The sequence below is a fragment of the Lepisma saccharinum genome, chromosome 27, assembly GCF_977018435.1.
Source record: "Lepisma saccharinum chromosome 27, izLepSacc3.1, whole genome shotgun sequence".
NCBI classification, from domain to species: domain Eukaryota; kingdom Metazoa; phylum Arthropoda; class Insecta; order Zygentoma; family Lepismatidae; genus Lepisma; species Lepisma saccharinum.
In genome coordinates, this window is record NC_139255.1 from 47397837 (window position 1) to 47413653 (window position 15817).

General features: G+C 40.8%; 1 protein-coding gene across 1 annotated transcript in view; it reads left to right on the forward strand.

Annotated features, from left to right (window-relative positions):
* Neto (Neuropilin and tolloid-like) overlaps positions 1–11663 on the forward strand; it is a 621542-nt gene extending 609879 nt beyond the window's left edge. Inside the window, exons 8-9 of the mRNA XM_083113526.1 lie at positions 4143–4286; positions 10538–11663. Coding sequence (XP_082969652.1) covers positions 4143–4286; positions 10538–11095 — 702 coding nt within the window. The 3' untranslated portion in view covers positions 11096–11663. The remainder of the gene's footprint in view (positions 1–4142; positions 4287–10537) is intronic.
* Positions 11664–15817: the final 4154 nt, after the last annotated feature.

The following is a 15817-nucleotide window of genomic DNA, read 5'->3' on the forward strand; positions in this document are numbered from 1 at the left end:
ATTTGGCTGCATTCACGGTAGCATAAATAACCAGCATATTCCGATCTTCAAATTTCTGTCTTCAAATACAGAATGGTTAAAATTGGTTCCCTGCATTTCCAATTACTTTAAACTCTCCCCGTTAACTATATTCAAAATGGCACATATAACCAGCATATTGATTTTCAAATTTCTATTTATTTATTTATTTACTTCATCTTTTGGATGGCGAAGTTAAGGCACAAGCCTTTTCTTACACTTAACCATCTCTACTTTACATTTTACAAATTAGTTGAAATATCTAACAGTTTGCGAAATATAAAAGATCAAAATACCCAAGAAAATAAAAATACACAAAAAGAGAAAAAAAAAACGATAAACAAAACACAAGAAGACAAAACACAAAAATACACATATATGATGTAAGAAACGTAAAAAATGCACGTACAGCATGAACACACACATAACAAAAATACTTAAAATACAGAAAAGTCGGTCGGTGTTTGTCCTACAAATTTAGATCAAGAAAAGGTTCATTTTATTGTCTTTCCTTGTTTTCAGTCCTGGTAAGTTGCCTCCAGAAGATGCTTTCTTAACTTTGATTTGAAATTGCCGAGAGAAGAAGAGTTTCTTATGTCATTGGGGAGGTCGTTCCACGCTCTGGTGGCAGTAACCGTGAAGGAATTTCCGTAAAACGCTGTCTTGTGGGAGGGGATGGTGAGCAGAGAGTTGTTTCGTGAACGGGTAGCAAAGGTGTGTGTTGCGTTTAGGGGTTGAAATCGTGAAAATAGGTAAGGGGGTTCTCTTGAATGCACTATTTTGTAGAGCATGAAAGGTCGAACCAACCTAGGTCTTTGAAAGCCGGGGTAAGGTGGTCAAAATGTTTGATGTTATAAATAAAACGTACACATGCATTTTGTATTCGCTGCAGACGTCTTGCTAGTTCACCGTTGAGGTCAACATACGTCAAGTCGCAGTAGTCTATTTGCGACAAAACTAGCGATTCCACAAGTGTTTTCTTTACCTCTTGTGGTAAGATGTTTTTTTAGGCGGTACAGTGAGTGTAATGCTGCGCAAGATTTCTTGCATATGGCCTTCACATGGTCACTCCAGGTGAGGTCTTCGTCCACAACAATTTCCAGGTCTTTGACCGAAAGTGATAGTGAAATGGGTTTTCCGTCTACAAGAATGTCCGGGATGGAGGACTTCGCTGTTGTGGATATGAGGTGCCGTGAGCCAATTAAAATACATTTAGTTTTCTCAGCATTTACTCGTAGACCGTTTGCCTGAGACCACTTGCAGACGTTCATAATATCAGCGTTTAGGGCTTTGATGGCCATATTGATGTTTGTTTTAGGAAACGATAAGTAACATTGGACGTCATCAGCGTACAGATGGTAATTCGTTGATTGAAATGTTTCCGATATGTCATTTAAGTACATGGAGAACAGTAGCGGAGACAAAACGCTTCCTTGGGGAACACAGAAATATATCGGCAGCCACGACGACTTGAAAATAAAAATAATATAGATATGGCAACCATGGCACCAGCGAGTGTTTCGAATGAAACGGCTTGGTCTTTTGTCCTCTGTACACATTGAATCACTGTTCCTCTGCGCGCCTCACAGCTTTCTGGCATTCCGAAGATCGGACCGATTCTCTGCAGTAGTTTGGCCAATTTCAGTCTGTCGAACCATTATTGCGGACCAAAACTCACCTCCGCCGCGGCGTGGACTGTTATCTCAAACCGATATGTCGGAACTGTTATCCCCGAAACTGGTTTCTGAACTGGTGCAAACCAGAATGCATGAGGAGCTTCTAGGTGTATCAAAAAGTAAGGTAAATTTTCGATTTATTGAAAAATATGCATAGAAAAAAATATGAAACTGTAGTATGTTTGACACATGGTATCACACTAAAATTCGACATAGGAACCACTGCCTTCGTGCTCATATCGTGTGAGGTGGGTCAGGGAAATGCCCATTCGGTGGTGTTTTTGGTCCTCACTCAGATTTTTGGGCACCCAGCGCGCGCACACTTTCCTGAAGTCAAGTTGGTCATGGACGATACTCCTCACTGAACCATATGAGATGTTCAATGCATCAGCAATGTCATGCAACCTGACTCTTCTTCTTCACGAATCATCGCATCCACGTCTCGCACATTGCTGTCGGTGATGGACGTTGCTGGTCTGTCACTACTGTCATCATGTCACACTACTCATACCACTTGCAAATGAGTTACACCACACATACACTTGTTTCTGCGACATAACACTCTCTCCATAGACCTCCAACAATTCTCGATGAATTTCAGATGGTTTCTTTCCCTTGACCCATAAAAAAAGATTAACACTGCGCACCTCCTCCTTGGAGTAATGTTCAAATCGTTGCGCCATCTTTGAATTGCTCTAGGTACCAGACGGGTTGACGTAGAAGAGTATAATTGCCGTCAGACTTGCATCACCTTGGTATCTGACACATACAAAAAATTTAATTAGCTACACAAAAAACTCTGGTTTTTACAGAGAAATTCACCTTACCTTTTGATACAACCTTAGTTGCGGTTCGTCTGGGCCGGAGTAGAAATTGCCAGCGTCAATTCCAGTTCGAGTCCGAATTACCTATCCGATTTTGGTCTCCAGCGCCTAACTATAATTGATAAAGCGAAGAGTGATTCAGTCTGACCCGAACCAGAACTCAAAACCAATCTGGAACATGGCTGCCCATTCTCATACCTCCAAGATCAACAATGTTATCAGCTTTTTCCTCTCCATCGTTCGATATAGAGTGCCTGCCCTGAGACACCTGACTAAGAGAGATCTGCTTGTAAATCTGTATATTAATACTCCAGAAACTCGTAGATACATTGCAGATATGAAATTGCTATATAAGATTATAAATGCAAACTTAAGATGCAGCATCCCACTCCACGAACTCTCACTCAGAGTGCCTAGACATAAAACATGGAGCAAGGAAACTTCCCACACTACAACTCCCAGACTCTCACTCATACAACGTTCACTGTTCCATAGACTACCGAATCAGTTCAATATAATCTCAAACCAAACAGATATATTCACTTCATATTCATTTTTTATCAGCAACATAGAAAAAATTGTACATAAGTAATGCTTTTGTGAAACTGATCTTTATACCTTTTAATTTTTTTTCTTGTTTTATTTTTGGTTGTGTTTTTAATCTTAGTCTATTGTTTTATTGTTGTTTATTTCTGGTTTAAAATAAAAAAAATGAATTTCAGTCGCGATCCCTGGGCACTACTGACATTTTTAAAGGTGGGGGTGAAGATTCAAAAGAAAATAGAAATAGGAAAATAGGGCTATTGGCCCGTTTTATAAAACGAAGTCCAAAGAGGGTTCTGAACAAGTTGAGATTACACATGTCTATTTTCTAGTAGATTCTGCTCATAAGGAACATTATAGAACCAATCGTTGAATTCATGCTCGGTTTCAATGGTTTCCTTTGTGTGTGATTATTTTTTCCAGGTATGTTGAACCAGTGTGAATATTTCCACGCCGGTGTTTTAACCGGTGTGGTGATTACGACACTGGCGTTTTGAACCAGTGTGGAGATTTCGATACCGGTGTTTTAAACGAGTGTGAATATCACCACGCCGATGTTTTGAACCGGTGTGGGGATTTCCATACCCAATTTACAATATATTTGTTACTCTGCTAAAGGAAATTTTAAAATAGAAAGGAAAGTACATCTTATTGAACATGCCATAGAAGAAATATGCATAGCTTTTTACTGCAAAAATGAATTCAGCTTTAGTGAAGTTTCTTTCGAATTGTGCACAATTTCTTCTAGATTTTCCTCACATACAATGTTCAGTACAGGGTGCTCAGAAAGTCTCGAACCAATGATGGTAGTGTTTTATGATTATAGGTGAGCTATGGAACTGACGAAAGACGACTGAGTTCGAGAGGTCAAGAAGCCACAATAAAATTAAACATTTATAAATGTTTCTAAATAACTAATGCATGGACTGCTCACATTTTGAGGAGAGTTCAAGGAAACATGTTGAGATGGTGGAGAACATAAGTTCCAGTTATCTAATTGGTTTCAGACTTTATGACCACCCTGTATTTGATTCCCACATTAAGTTCTCTACTGTTTTAACTAATTTGTATTATTTTGTAGATCCAGCAGAGTAAATTCCCCGACATCACCTCGGAGCACATCATCATCATCATGGTTATCGGCTGCCTTATCATCTTCGGAATGTGTTTTGCCATGGTGTTCAATTGCGTCAAGAAACTCATACAGGATCACAGGACAATGCAGGTAGGCAAGATGTTGTGTACTTAAAATTGCAGCGTGATAGATTTGGCTTAATTTACTCATGGTAAATTGTGGGCGCTGCTTTGAAGTGACAGTTTTCTGAAAATGTTCTACAGATTACTCTTGAAGAAGCATAAAGACTGCATATCTTTTGTGGGAACGTTTGAGCGCTTCTAAAGTTGGTTTCGTCAGGCCAAACACGGCTGATATTTTATATCCAATGTCTTCTCCTCTTCTTCTCTTTCTCCTTCTCTACGATTTCTTCTCTTTCATTATCTTCATTTCTTCTTCTCCCCTTCAGTCTCTATATCTTCTCCTATTCTTCAAGCTCTATCTTCTTGTCTTCCTCCTTCTCTATGATTTCTTCTCTTTAATTATCTTCATTTCTTCTTCTCCCCTTCAGTCTCTATATCTTCTCCTATTCTTCAAGCTCTATCTTCTTGTCTTCCTCCTTCTCTATGATTTCTTCTCTTTAATTATCTTCATTTCTTCTTCTCCCCTTCAGTCTCTATATCTTCTCCAATTCTTCAAGCTCTATCTTCTTGTCTTCCTCCTTCTCTATGATTTCTTCTCTTTAATTATCTTCATTTCTTCTTCTCCCCTTCAGTCTCTATATCTTCTCCTATTATTCAAGCTCTATCTTCTTGTCTTCCTCCTTCTCTATGATTTCTTCTCTTTCATTATCTTCATTTCTTCTTCTCCCCTTCAGTCTCTATATCTTCTCCTATTCTTCAATCTCTATCTTCTTGTCTTCCTCCTTCTCTATGATTTCTTCTCTTTCATCATCTTCATTTCTTCTTTTCCCCTTCAGTCTCTATATCTTCTCCTATTCTTCAAGCTCTATCTTCTTGTCTTCCTCCTTCTCTATGATTTCTTCTCTTTCATTATCTTCATTTCTTCTTCTCCCCTTCAGTCTCTATATCTTCTACCCTTCTTCAATCTCTTCGCCTTTCTCTCTCCTTACGTCTTCACATCATATTCTCTTCCTGGATTCTACCTTCTCTTCTCTTCTCTCTCTCTATGTCTTCTTGTCTCTCCCCATCTCTACTTGTTCTTCTATTGCTCCATCTCTATGTCCTCTTTCCTTCGCCTGTACAAGTTCTGATGTCCCTACGTCTTCTTCTTTCTCTAGATAATTTCCTCTCTTTATTTCTGTCTCATTTTCTCTCACTCCCTGTCCACTTTTTAAAAAATCTTCGAGTATGAATTTATGTATCCTAACCTCTCTCTTTCTTACTCTGTCTAACTAGTGACAGACACGCACAGCCTAAATCCATAGTCATAGAAATACTGGAAAAGCCGTGAACGATAGTTTACATATAAACAATGGGAGAATGTGTGTGTTTATACGAAATAAAAATCAGAATTTTGTCTCTAGTTGCCATGATCGGAATTGATATCTCACATTTACATGCAGAAATTTATTTTAGTACCTAAAGTTTCCGAGCCCTGGTGATCACTTCATCACGTTCCCGTCATATTTATCATCTTTACCAGGTCTTTGTGCAGAATCCGACAGCCTATCCATCGTGCGGGGTTTTCCTCACCTCAACCACCTCTTAGGATGGACGGGTGAAGATGTGAGGTTCCTCAGGGAGGCAAACTTTGCCTGGCACATACCCGATGGACTTTTTTGAAGCGGGGCTTCCTCTTCTCCACGCTTGGCTGTAAAAGAATGGCCTTTATTCGCCTTTCACCTGTGTGGTCACCCAAGCCCCCCGCCCCGCCCCACACACCTAGGAGATCTCACGCTCGTCAGCCTCGTGAAAGGGGTCAGTTCATAATGAAGACGAATGGCCCCGCTGATCTCTTGTGTCCTCGGTTCACTCAGCAGGCTAAATGAATGCCTTTTGCATCAGCGGTTCTTCATGCCTCTTGGATTTGCCTTCCCGTACAGCAGTTTTATCAATTTTTGGTCTCTGCGAGCAAGAATGGAGAATTTCTGACTTTCTTTTGATGAATGAGCTCGCCGAATAAAACCTCTTGGGTTTGGGCACTGGAGTACCCAGATTTTTATTTGGGGAAGCCGAGTCTGAAGCTCCAAGGTGAGCGAGGATGGACTCTTGCCCACCAAATTACCCTACATTACAATTATTTATATGAGATAAATTCATACTCGAAGATTTTTTAAAGGGGACAGGGAGATAGAGAAAATGAGACATAGAAACAAAGAGAGAAAATTATGTAGAGAAAGAGAAGAAGACGTAGAGAGATCAGAACTTGTACAGACGAAGGAAAGAGGACATAGAGATGGAGGAATATAAGAGGAGAGAGATGAAGAGGAAGGGGCGGTACAGAGAAGAGAAGGTAGAAACCAAGAAGAGAATATGATGTGAAGACGGAACGAGAGAGAAAGACATAGAGACTGAATGCGAGGAGAAGACATGGAGACTGATGTGGAGAAGAAGAAATGAGGATGGTGAAAGAGAAGAAATCGTAGAGATGGAGGAAGAGAAGAAGACAGAGACTGAAGAAGAGGAGAAGACATAGATGGGAGAAGAAGAAATGAGAATGGCGAAAGAAGAAATCGTAGAGAAGGAGGAAGAGAAGAAGTCAGAGACTGAAGAAGAGGAGAAAACATAGATGGGAGAAGAAGAAATGAGAATGGTGAAAGAAGAAATCGTAGAGAAGGAGGAAGAGAAGCTAGGGACTGAAGAAGAGGAGAAGACATAGAGACTGATGTGGAGAATAAGAAATAAGGATGGTGAAAGAAGAAATCGTAGAGAAGGAGGAAGAGAAGCTAGGGACTGAAGAAGAGGAGAAGACATAGAGACTGATGTGGAGAAGAAGAAATGAGGATGGTGAAAGAAGAAATCGTAGAGAAGGAGGAAGAGAAGCTAGGGACTGAAGAAGAGGAGAAGACATAGAGACTGATGTGGAGAATAAGAAATAAGGATGGTGAAAGAAGAAATCGTAGAGAAGGAGGAAGAGAAGCTAGGGACTGAAGAAGAGGAGAAGACATAGAGACTGATGTGGAGAAGAAGAAATGAGGATGGTGAAAGAAGAAATCGTAGAGAAGGAGGAAGAGAAGAAGCTAGGTACTGAAGAAGAGAAGAAGACATAGAGACTGATGGGAGAAGAAATGAGGATGGTGAAAGAAGAAATCGTAGAGAAGGAGGAAGAGAAGAAGCTAGGGATTGAAGAAGAGGAGAAGACATAGAGACTGATGTGGAGAAGAAGAAATGAGGGTGGTGAAAGAAGAAATCGTAGAGAAGGAGGATGAGAAGAAGCTAGGGACTGAAGAAGAGGAGAAGACAGAGACTGATGGGAGAAGAATTGAGGATGGTGAAAGAGAAGAAATCGTAGAGAAGGAGGAAGAGAAGAAGCTAGGGACTGAAGAAGAGGAGAAGACAGAGACTGATGGGAGAAGAAATGAGAATGGTGAAAGAAGAAATCGTAGAGAAGGAGGAAGAGAAGAAGCTAGGGACTCGAGAAGAGAAAACATAGAGACTGAGGGGAAGAAGAAGAATTGAGGATAGTGAAAGAGAAGAAACGTAGAGAAGGAGGAAGAGAAGAAGCTAGGGATTGAAGAAGAGCAGAAGACGTAGAGACTGAAGGGGAGAAGAAGAAATGACGGTGAGAAGAAGCTAGGGGCTGAAGAAGAGGAGAAGACATAGAGACTGAGAGGGAGAAGAAGAAGTAAGGATTATGAAAGAGAAGAAGATAGAGAATAAAGAAGGTGAGAGGACAGACTGAGGGCGAGAAGAAGAAGTAAGGATGGTGAAAGAGAAGAAGACGTAGAGATGGATGAAGAGAAGAAGATAGAGATGAAGGAAGAGGTGAAGATTTAGGAACGGAGAGAGAGGAGAAGACGTAAGAAGGATGAAAGAGGAGAAGACGTAGAGATGGGCGAAGAGAAGACTACATTTGCTCTACCAAACGAGATAGAGACATCTCTGGTTTCGCCATGTTTCGGAAGCTCTGTTTGTAGAGACGACACGGTGTACCAGAGACCCTTGTTCCAGTACTGATCGAGCTAACAGTTCTCGTCCGAAATTTCTACATAGTTACATTTTCTGTGTTTGGTAAATCATAACGGAAGATGAAACTGCAAACGAGCTTCAGACGAAGTGACAAGAGACACGTGTCCCTTCAGAAATAAATGTAATCTTTCGTACCGAAGCGACACGACAAGCTGCACGTGTCGCCTCGGTCTGTTGTTACCTTACCCATGAATATATTTGTCGTAGTTATACAGAAGGTGATCCCATAACGTTCTGTACGGCCCCCGTTGGATCAAGCAGTAGAATTTCACAGGAGCTACGTGTATTTGTTTAAAGTGACTGTGCTTACGGCGGACAGAGAATAGATATCTCATTTTATTGTGGGTCAGTGTACATTAGCACTCAAGGTAAATTTCTCGTAAAGGACAGACAGCTGAAATTTGCTAGTTCATTGAATTTGAATATTCGTACTTACGTATTCTGCATTAAGAAACATTGCTAAAAGTGGCATTTCACTTATTTCACGGAAATAAGCTCCATTTGTGATATATCGAGTAAGATTTCTTAGTTTCTTTTTGCCTTCGGTAACACACAAAATGGCGGTCACAGTTTCACTACCGTACTCGGCATGCAGTGTTTCCACCCCACTGCACCCAAAAATACCTACGTAGCCCCACAAACCATTCATACATAGCCCTTCGAATCATTTCCGGTAATGTTAGGTTAGGTAGGGTAACGCATAGGTTACAATAGTTGAAAATTGGTTTCGAAAAAAATATGCGCAGCCCCACACACCATTCTCGCATAGCCCCACGAACCATTGACACATAGCCCCACAAACCATTTACGGAAACGTACCTTCTTCAGTTACAAAAACACATGTTTGGAAACACTGACCGGGATTACGTCATCACACACAGGCTACATCCACCTGGAAGTAAATGGATGCAAGAGCTTTCGTGCATCGGTCACACATTTATATCGAAAAATAGATGATTTACCGACAAAATTCAATGAACGATGCGAGAAAACACTTCCCCGAACTTCCAGAAGTATAAAGAAACTACATTCGGTAATTTCTCTTGTAAATTTGATGTTTTGTTTATTCTCTTTGTAGTAGTTGTACCAAATTATTCAAGTACATTTGCTATTTACAAAAATTCAATTTTAATCCTTCAGGCAACTTTTTATTTCATTTTAAAAAAATAATAGTGGGCGATTCCACGTGAAATCAAGCAGGCGTCGACCTCTAGGATATTGATAATTTTTGCGAGCCCAATGAAAAACATTTCAAAGGTTTTGCATAAAAACCAGATTTGTCAAACTTTCAGGGGTGGGACAAGCAAAACAAGCAAAAATACGCTCGAAGCCCAGTACAAGTATAACCGTAATTTGTCTGTGGTAGTGAGCCTTGAAATATGGATCGTGAGATGAAAGACGCAGAGAAATTGAAACTGAAGTGAACATAGTAATCTCCATGTTGAAATGTAGTTTAGTTTATCTTACCAATACACAGTAATACATAAAAATGATAAGAGATGATTGTGGGCTGAAACTTCCCTCGAGCGAAGTGGCTCTCAATTCCGTACGCTATCTATAGCTAGACCACAAGGAAAAAAACCTTCCGTCAAAAGCTTTCGCGCGTCTTCCCTGCCGTTATCCGTGCCCGGGGCAGTGTTGCCAGGCCAGACTTGAAAAAATCGGGAGATTGTTCCTTGGGAAACCAGAAGATCTTCTACAAAATCCGATGATCTAATAGTAGCGGATGAACGACGTTCTCGGGGGTGCGGGCGGGATAGGCGTGTAAAAATAGTAATGTAGTAATAGTAATAATGCCCTAGCACAATTGAGTATAGTTTGGCATAATTTCACAGTTCAAACAGTACTTTTCATGGCTTGGTGGAGTTCCACTCTATATCTCCCCTCCATGTTCAAGTAAGATGAGCAGGAAACTTGTTTTTGAGCAGGCCGTTGGAGGTGCCATAGGAATAGTTTATTATGGGATTCTCCCTAAAAATTCAATATGTCTGGCAACACTGACGTTGGCCGCGCTGAAGGTTCCTTCCCCCTGTCCTTTTCCCCGGTTCTGCACGGGTTTCTTTCCTTGTGGTTCCACTATAGCGTCGAGTGTGCGAACTATTTGGTACTCGAGCGAAATCCACTTCATGGAGCACTCCAAAATGGGTTCATAATGATGGAACCCACGAATGGGCAAATTGCAAGAGGTCAAAGGCCAACACCTGCCTCATTTGACGTGGAATCTTCCAAATGCTTATAGGAGAGTAACACTACGTGCTTGTATCGTTGCAGGAACATGCGAGACAATCCAGGGAAGGCCGTTTGGACGACGTAGCGAAGAACATCAGCAGAGAGTCCTCGCCGCATCCGAGCAGACACAGCTACATGCCGGAGCCGCCGGACGATCCGGGCTGCTACGTTCCCGGAGGAGAGCTTCCGGTCATCCTCAACAAGAGGTCCAACGGGGATGCTGTGTTCCTCAAGGAGAACGAGATGGGCGTCGAGATGAGGGACAACGAGTGCCAGACGCGGGACAGCCTCCTCCAGAACAGGGACAGCGACAGGAGCTGCACCCCTCCTCCCCCACCCCCTCCGGCAGCGGTGAGGTTCAGCAAAGGGCCCACCAATTTCGGGAAGCCAGCGAGCGCGTTTTCCACCTTCCGAGGGCGCGGCGATAAGGGTAGAGAACTGGCCGCCGTCCTCAACCAACCTTTGGACCCACCGCATAAGTTCCGGGCTGAAGCTGTCATCGAGATGCAGCAGAAACAGCAACAGCAACAGCAGCAGGCTGGACGTCCGTACAGCATCGAATCGACCAAATCGGCTCCTGACGTCATCGTGACTCACTGACGTAGGTGTCCACGTGGGGTGGCCCTCTGACGATCGTTTCTGGAAAGTCGAATCTAGCTACCCCACGGGACAGGAACCAAGAACAAAAAAAGTGCAAAGACCACAAGAGAACGAATAGATTTCTAGACCACACACAAACACACTCAGAGACAAAAAAAGACAATGCATATTTTGTAACGTGTTAGTTCACACCCAGCCGACTCATATGAACACACACACACACACAAACCCGAACCGATTCCCAAAGGCTTTCACTCGGAACCAAAAGTGACGTATTGTTATACATTAGCACCAATAGTTTGTGCCTTAACTGGTAAAGTGTGCGGCAAAACAGTGAAGTGAGACAAGAAGACCGACAAACACAGAATAGTGCGTGTGTTATTTTGGACATCATTTTTTTAAAACGAGAAAAAAAGATACTTTTTTTATTTTTTCGGAGAAGCAAGTGGCAATCAATTAGATGGATTTTAAAGAAATGGTGCACCATTTTTTTTTCCGTATCACCAAGTTACTGCCAGAAGATATTGACTGCGCACAATAGGCTATGGAGGTGTGATTCATAAGTTGCCTACCCACAATTGTTATTGTTCATTTTTTTGTTGTTTTTATTGAAATACATGTTTTTTCTTTTATGGTTCTCGTTGGAGATTTGTAAGAGAGTATGAATGAGCATTTGTTGAATGGAAATATAGTTGTTTTTCTAGTTCCGGTACATTACCATCACTAGTGTACAGCCTACATTGTACAGGGTGTCTCATAAGTAACAGCGCAAACTGACACAGGTGAAAGTACACGATAATAGAAGCAAAACAGTCTCAGCAAACGAGCCGTTTTCTAGTTAATCGCGAATGTGTGGTTAGAAGCCGCCACTGGCCTTTTGTAAACGTCGTCCTAGTAAGTAAAATGCTAATAATGTGTTCGAATGTGTGGTTCCAAGCCGTCACTGCTTGCATTTTGTAAACACCGACTGCTTTACTCCTTCCGCGTTCCGAGGTTTGCTCTTTGTTTACAAAACAGAACTTTCCGAGAGGTGGCGTTGGAATCAAACAGGATGGATACAATCAGTACACAGTCTAGTCGTACTGTGGGAGTGACGTCAATTGTGCTGCGTACTGACTTACATTTTGACATTGACACTTGGCATTTTACCAACTAGGACGACGTTTACAAACAATGAAGTCAGTGGCGGCTTGTAATCACACATTCGCGATTATCTTGAAAACGACTCGTTTGCAAACCCATGTTTACTGAGACTTTTTTGCTTCTACTATCGTGTACTTTCACCTGTGTCAGTTTGCGCTGTTACTTATGAGACACCCTGTATACTTGGTTACAGCTGATTTGTGGTTGCAGGAGAAGTAAGAGTTGCTAAGACCATAACTTCCAGAAGACCTAAATATTTAAATCACAAGCCTCTCAATCGCAAAGTTCACCTGCTTTAGAAGCTTCTTGGTAGAAGCAGACCAGTCGAGCATGAGCGCCATTTGGTGAGTAGCGGCAGAAATTCTAAGTTCTTTGGATAACATGCGAACTGATCGAGTGCCGAGGCTGGAAGGATCGTAGCGGGCTGTGCTAAAACAACACGAGTCATCCTGCCCTCTTGCGGAAAGCTTGGGCTCACACCCAAACTCCCTTGAATGTCTGTGACAAAGCCAAATTCAAGCATTATTCTGACATCCAAATTCCATGATGCTTTGGAACAAAAATGGCGCATATTTATATCTAGACCTCGAATTTTTGGTTTCTAAAATTGGTTCTAAAATCTTAAATTAGGCTTGAAAAATCCTTAAGTAAGTTCCAAAAACTGAAAATGGTTCAAAATTACTGAATAATACTGATTAGTCCTTAAAGAAACAAGATTTCAAACAGCAAGAAATTTTTATAACAACCAAATATTAATTTTTTTAACAAATTTTCATTTCTACGCATCATTTCCTAAATTATCCACAATATTTTAATACTATACTTGTTGATATGAAAAATGAATTGCGTATGTATGATTTGCTGCACAATATACGTAGCAACCTTTCTCAAGTTATCCACAGCCAAACTCCGCCTTTTGTCTGCGAGAATCATCTTATATGCTGAAAATGATTTTTCAACAGAAACATTGTCAGTGATGTAAATCTACGTCCGTGAACCTGCCCCCCACATAGAGCACTAACGAATCTGATAGTGCCATTCGTTAGTGTTTCGTTAGTGTTGTTAACTACTGTTCGGGGTTTCTACCAGTCAAGAAATTATGCTTGTGGTCAAGAATTTTTGCTATTTTTTTTTTACAATAACTTGAATTTACATTGTTATTTACCTGTACTGGGATTTGGTAAAATTGAATATTTGCAAATCTAAAATTATACTGAGTTGTGGTTAAGATCTGATCACTGATCTTGTCCCTCGTGGTGAGAGTTTTTTATTAAATAAAAATATACAGGGTGTTCCGTTCAAATCTCCCTAATTTCAATTAATCGCAAAAAAGAAAGCATGAATGATAGAGCAATGAAATTTAATAGAAATTTTATTTTCCACACACTAATACACCTCCACATGTGCTCCATTGGTAGCACGAACAATATCCAGTCTGTATTCAACTTCTTGCCATGCTCTCTCCTACATGTCCCCTGTTACTGTTGCAATCGTATCACGTATGCGGGTTCATAACTCTGGGATGTTATTCACTGGAGTCGCAAACACAGGATCCTTGACGTAACCCCAGAGGCAGAAGTTCAGCGGAGTGAGGTCAGGTCGAATTTCTTCCACGTTTTCCTCCGGCGAGCTCCACCAGATTGTTTTAGGACACTGCCGGTTGTTAGAAACTTACTACACCACAGCCTAATTGATTTAGCATCAGGTGCGACTCCTCCGTACACTCGTCTGAAATTTCGTTGCGTTGCAATCACAGATTTTGTCTCAGCATACCACACCACTGCCTGCGCGCGTTGTTGAACAGTCGCAGTTTTATTTATGCGACCGTGGCGCTGCGTAGTGAGCAAACGGACAACTTCAAGTCATGAAAACAAAACTTGGAAGATCTGGCCTTTCATTTGGTGTTACAGTTATTTGACAATTCATCGGACTTCGTTCACAGTAATTAATTGAAATTAGGGAGATTTGAACGGAACACTCTGTACCGTATATTTTCTTAATTTCCGGGCGATTAAATAAATGCTAAGAAAAAGGAAAAAAAGTCAAGAATTTTGAATTTGTTATTTTGGTAGACACCCTGCTGTTAAACATTTCGTTAGTGCTTCATTAGAGCAAGATTAATTGCAAAACCAAACTTTGGGGGTTCAGATCACGTTGACCCCATGTAGACCAATGTCGAATGTAATAGTGTCATTTATTAGTGCTTCGTTAGCGTTCTAAACCACTGTTAACTATTTCGTTAGCACTTCCTTAGAGCAGAATTGGTCTATGTTTACGGTGGTCTTCCCGTGGAGACAACATATCGCCGATATCACGATGCGGAAATATATCGTATCGTATCTTCTGTACGATATTTTCTTGGCGATATATCGCGATATCGTCCATCCCTGGTTAACAGAGAGCGCTACGATACCAGGAGTTCTGGGTTTGTGAAGGAATCCGGGAGTAGGCATGATTGTTTTTTTTGAGCTTCTTTATCAATTTCATCATACCATACCATCACTCGACACGCACCTTCTGCCTTTATGTTAGTCGGTTACAACCCTTTTATCGGATTTCGCAAAAGCTTCTAAGGGTTAGTAGGACCAAACCCTTGCGTGGTCTGTGGTGCAGGATCTATTTTTAATTATCACCTATGTAGGTTTGAAATGAAAGATCATTAAGATCCTTTACTCTAAGATTTATTTAAACTTCCGATGATATACAAACACTTTTCAAACAGACAATTCGCCCGATACAACTTGTAGGCCTAAACCTATTAGTTGTACCGAAGTCTATAACGCTGGTCTTTTTGATGATGCAGGAGAACGCCTTATTCAGAGTTGGGTTTGTGGAATATCTGCCAAATGGAGTACAAGTACACCAGCCAATCCGAAGATTGAAGCAAGATATTACCCAACGTCCCCTGAACCATCAACCTTTCGGCAACCAGGAGAATGTCCCGTAGGCTTACAAAAGTCTAGCTCTTTTATATCATAATTTTGTTTACAATTTACCATGGTTACTACATAGTTGTTTTATATTTCCATAGTTTCAGCATTTTTATTATATTTAAGGTAAACAATTCATTACGTATTGTAACATTAACAATAACATTTTTATGGAAAGAAATCTAACAATCTTTAGAGAAAAGATTCAACACTATTTCTTAACAACATAGATTTTTATAACATAGACTGAATAGTTTAGTGCTTAAAAGGCATGTGTTCACAGGGGCGACACACACTCATCCTTATAATTAGCCAAAAGTAGCAGAAAAGAAAAGTGTACTAAACCACACCTATCAAATAAGTGAACGCAAGAACTAATACTATTACATTCGTTAGTGCTCCAAGGAGGAGGGGCAACGTGAATTTAGCCCCCTACCAGTTCTTGTTTGTAATTACTCTTGTTCTAATAAAGCACTAACAAAATTATTAACACTAGTTCATAGCACTAACGAATGGTACTATTAGATTCGTTAGTGCTCCATGGTGGGAGGGGCAATGCAAACTTAGCTCTCAATAGGATTTTTTGTAATTACTCTTGTTCTAGTGAAGCACTAACGAAACGGTTAACAGTAGTTGAGAGCCCTAACGA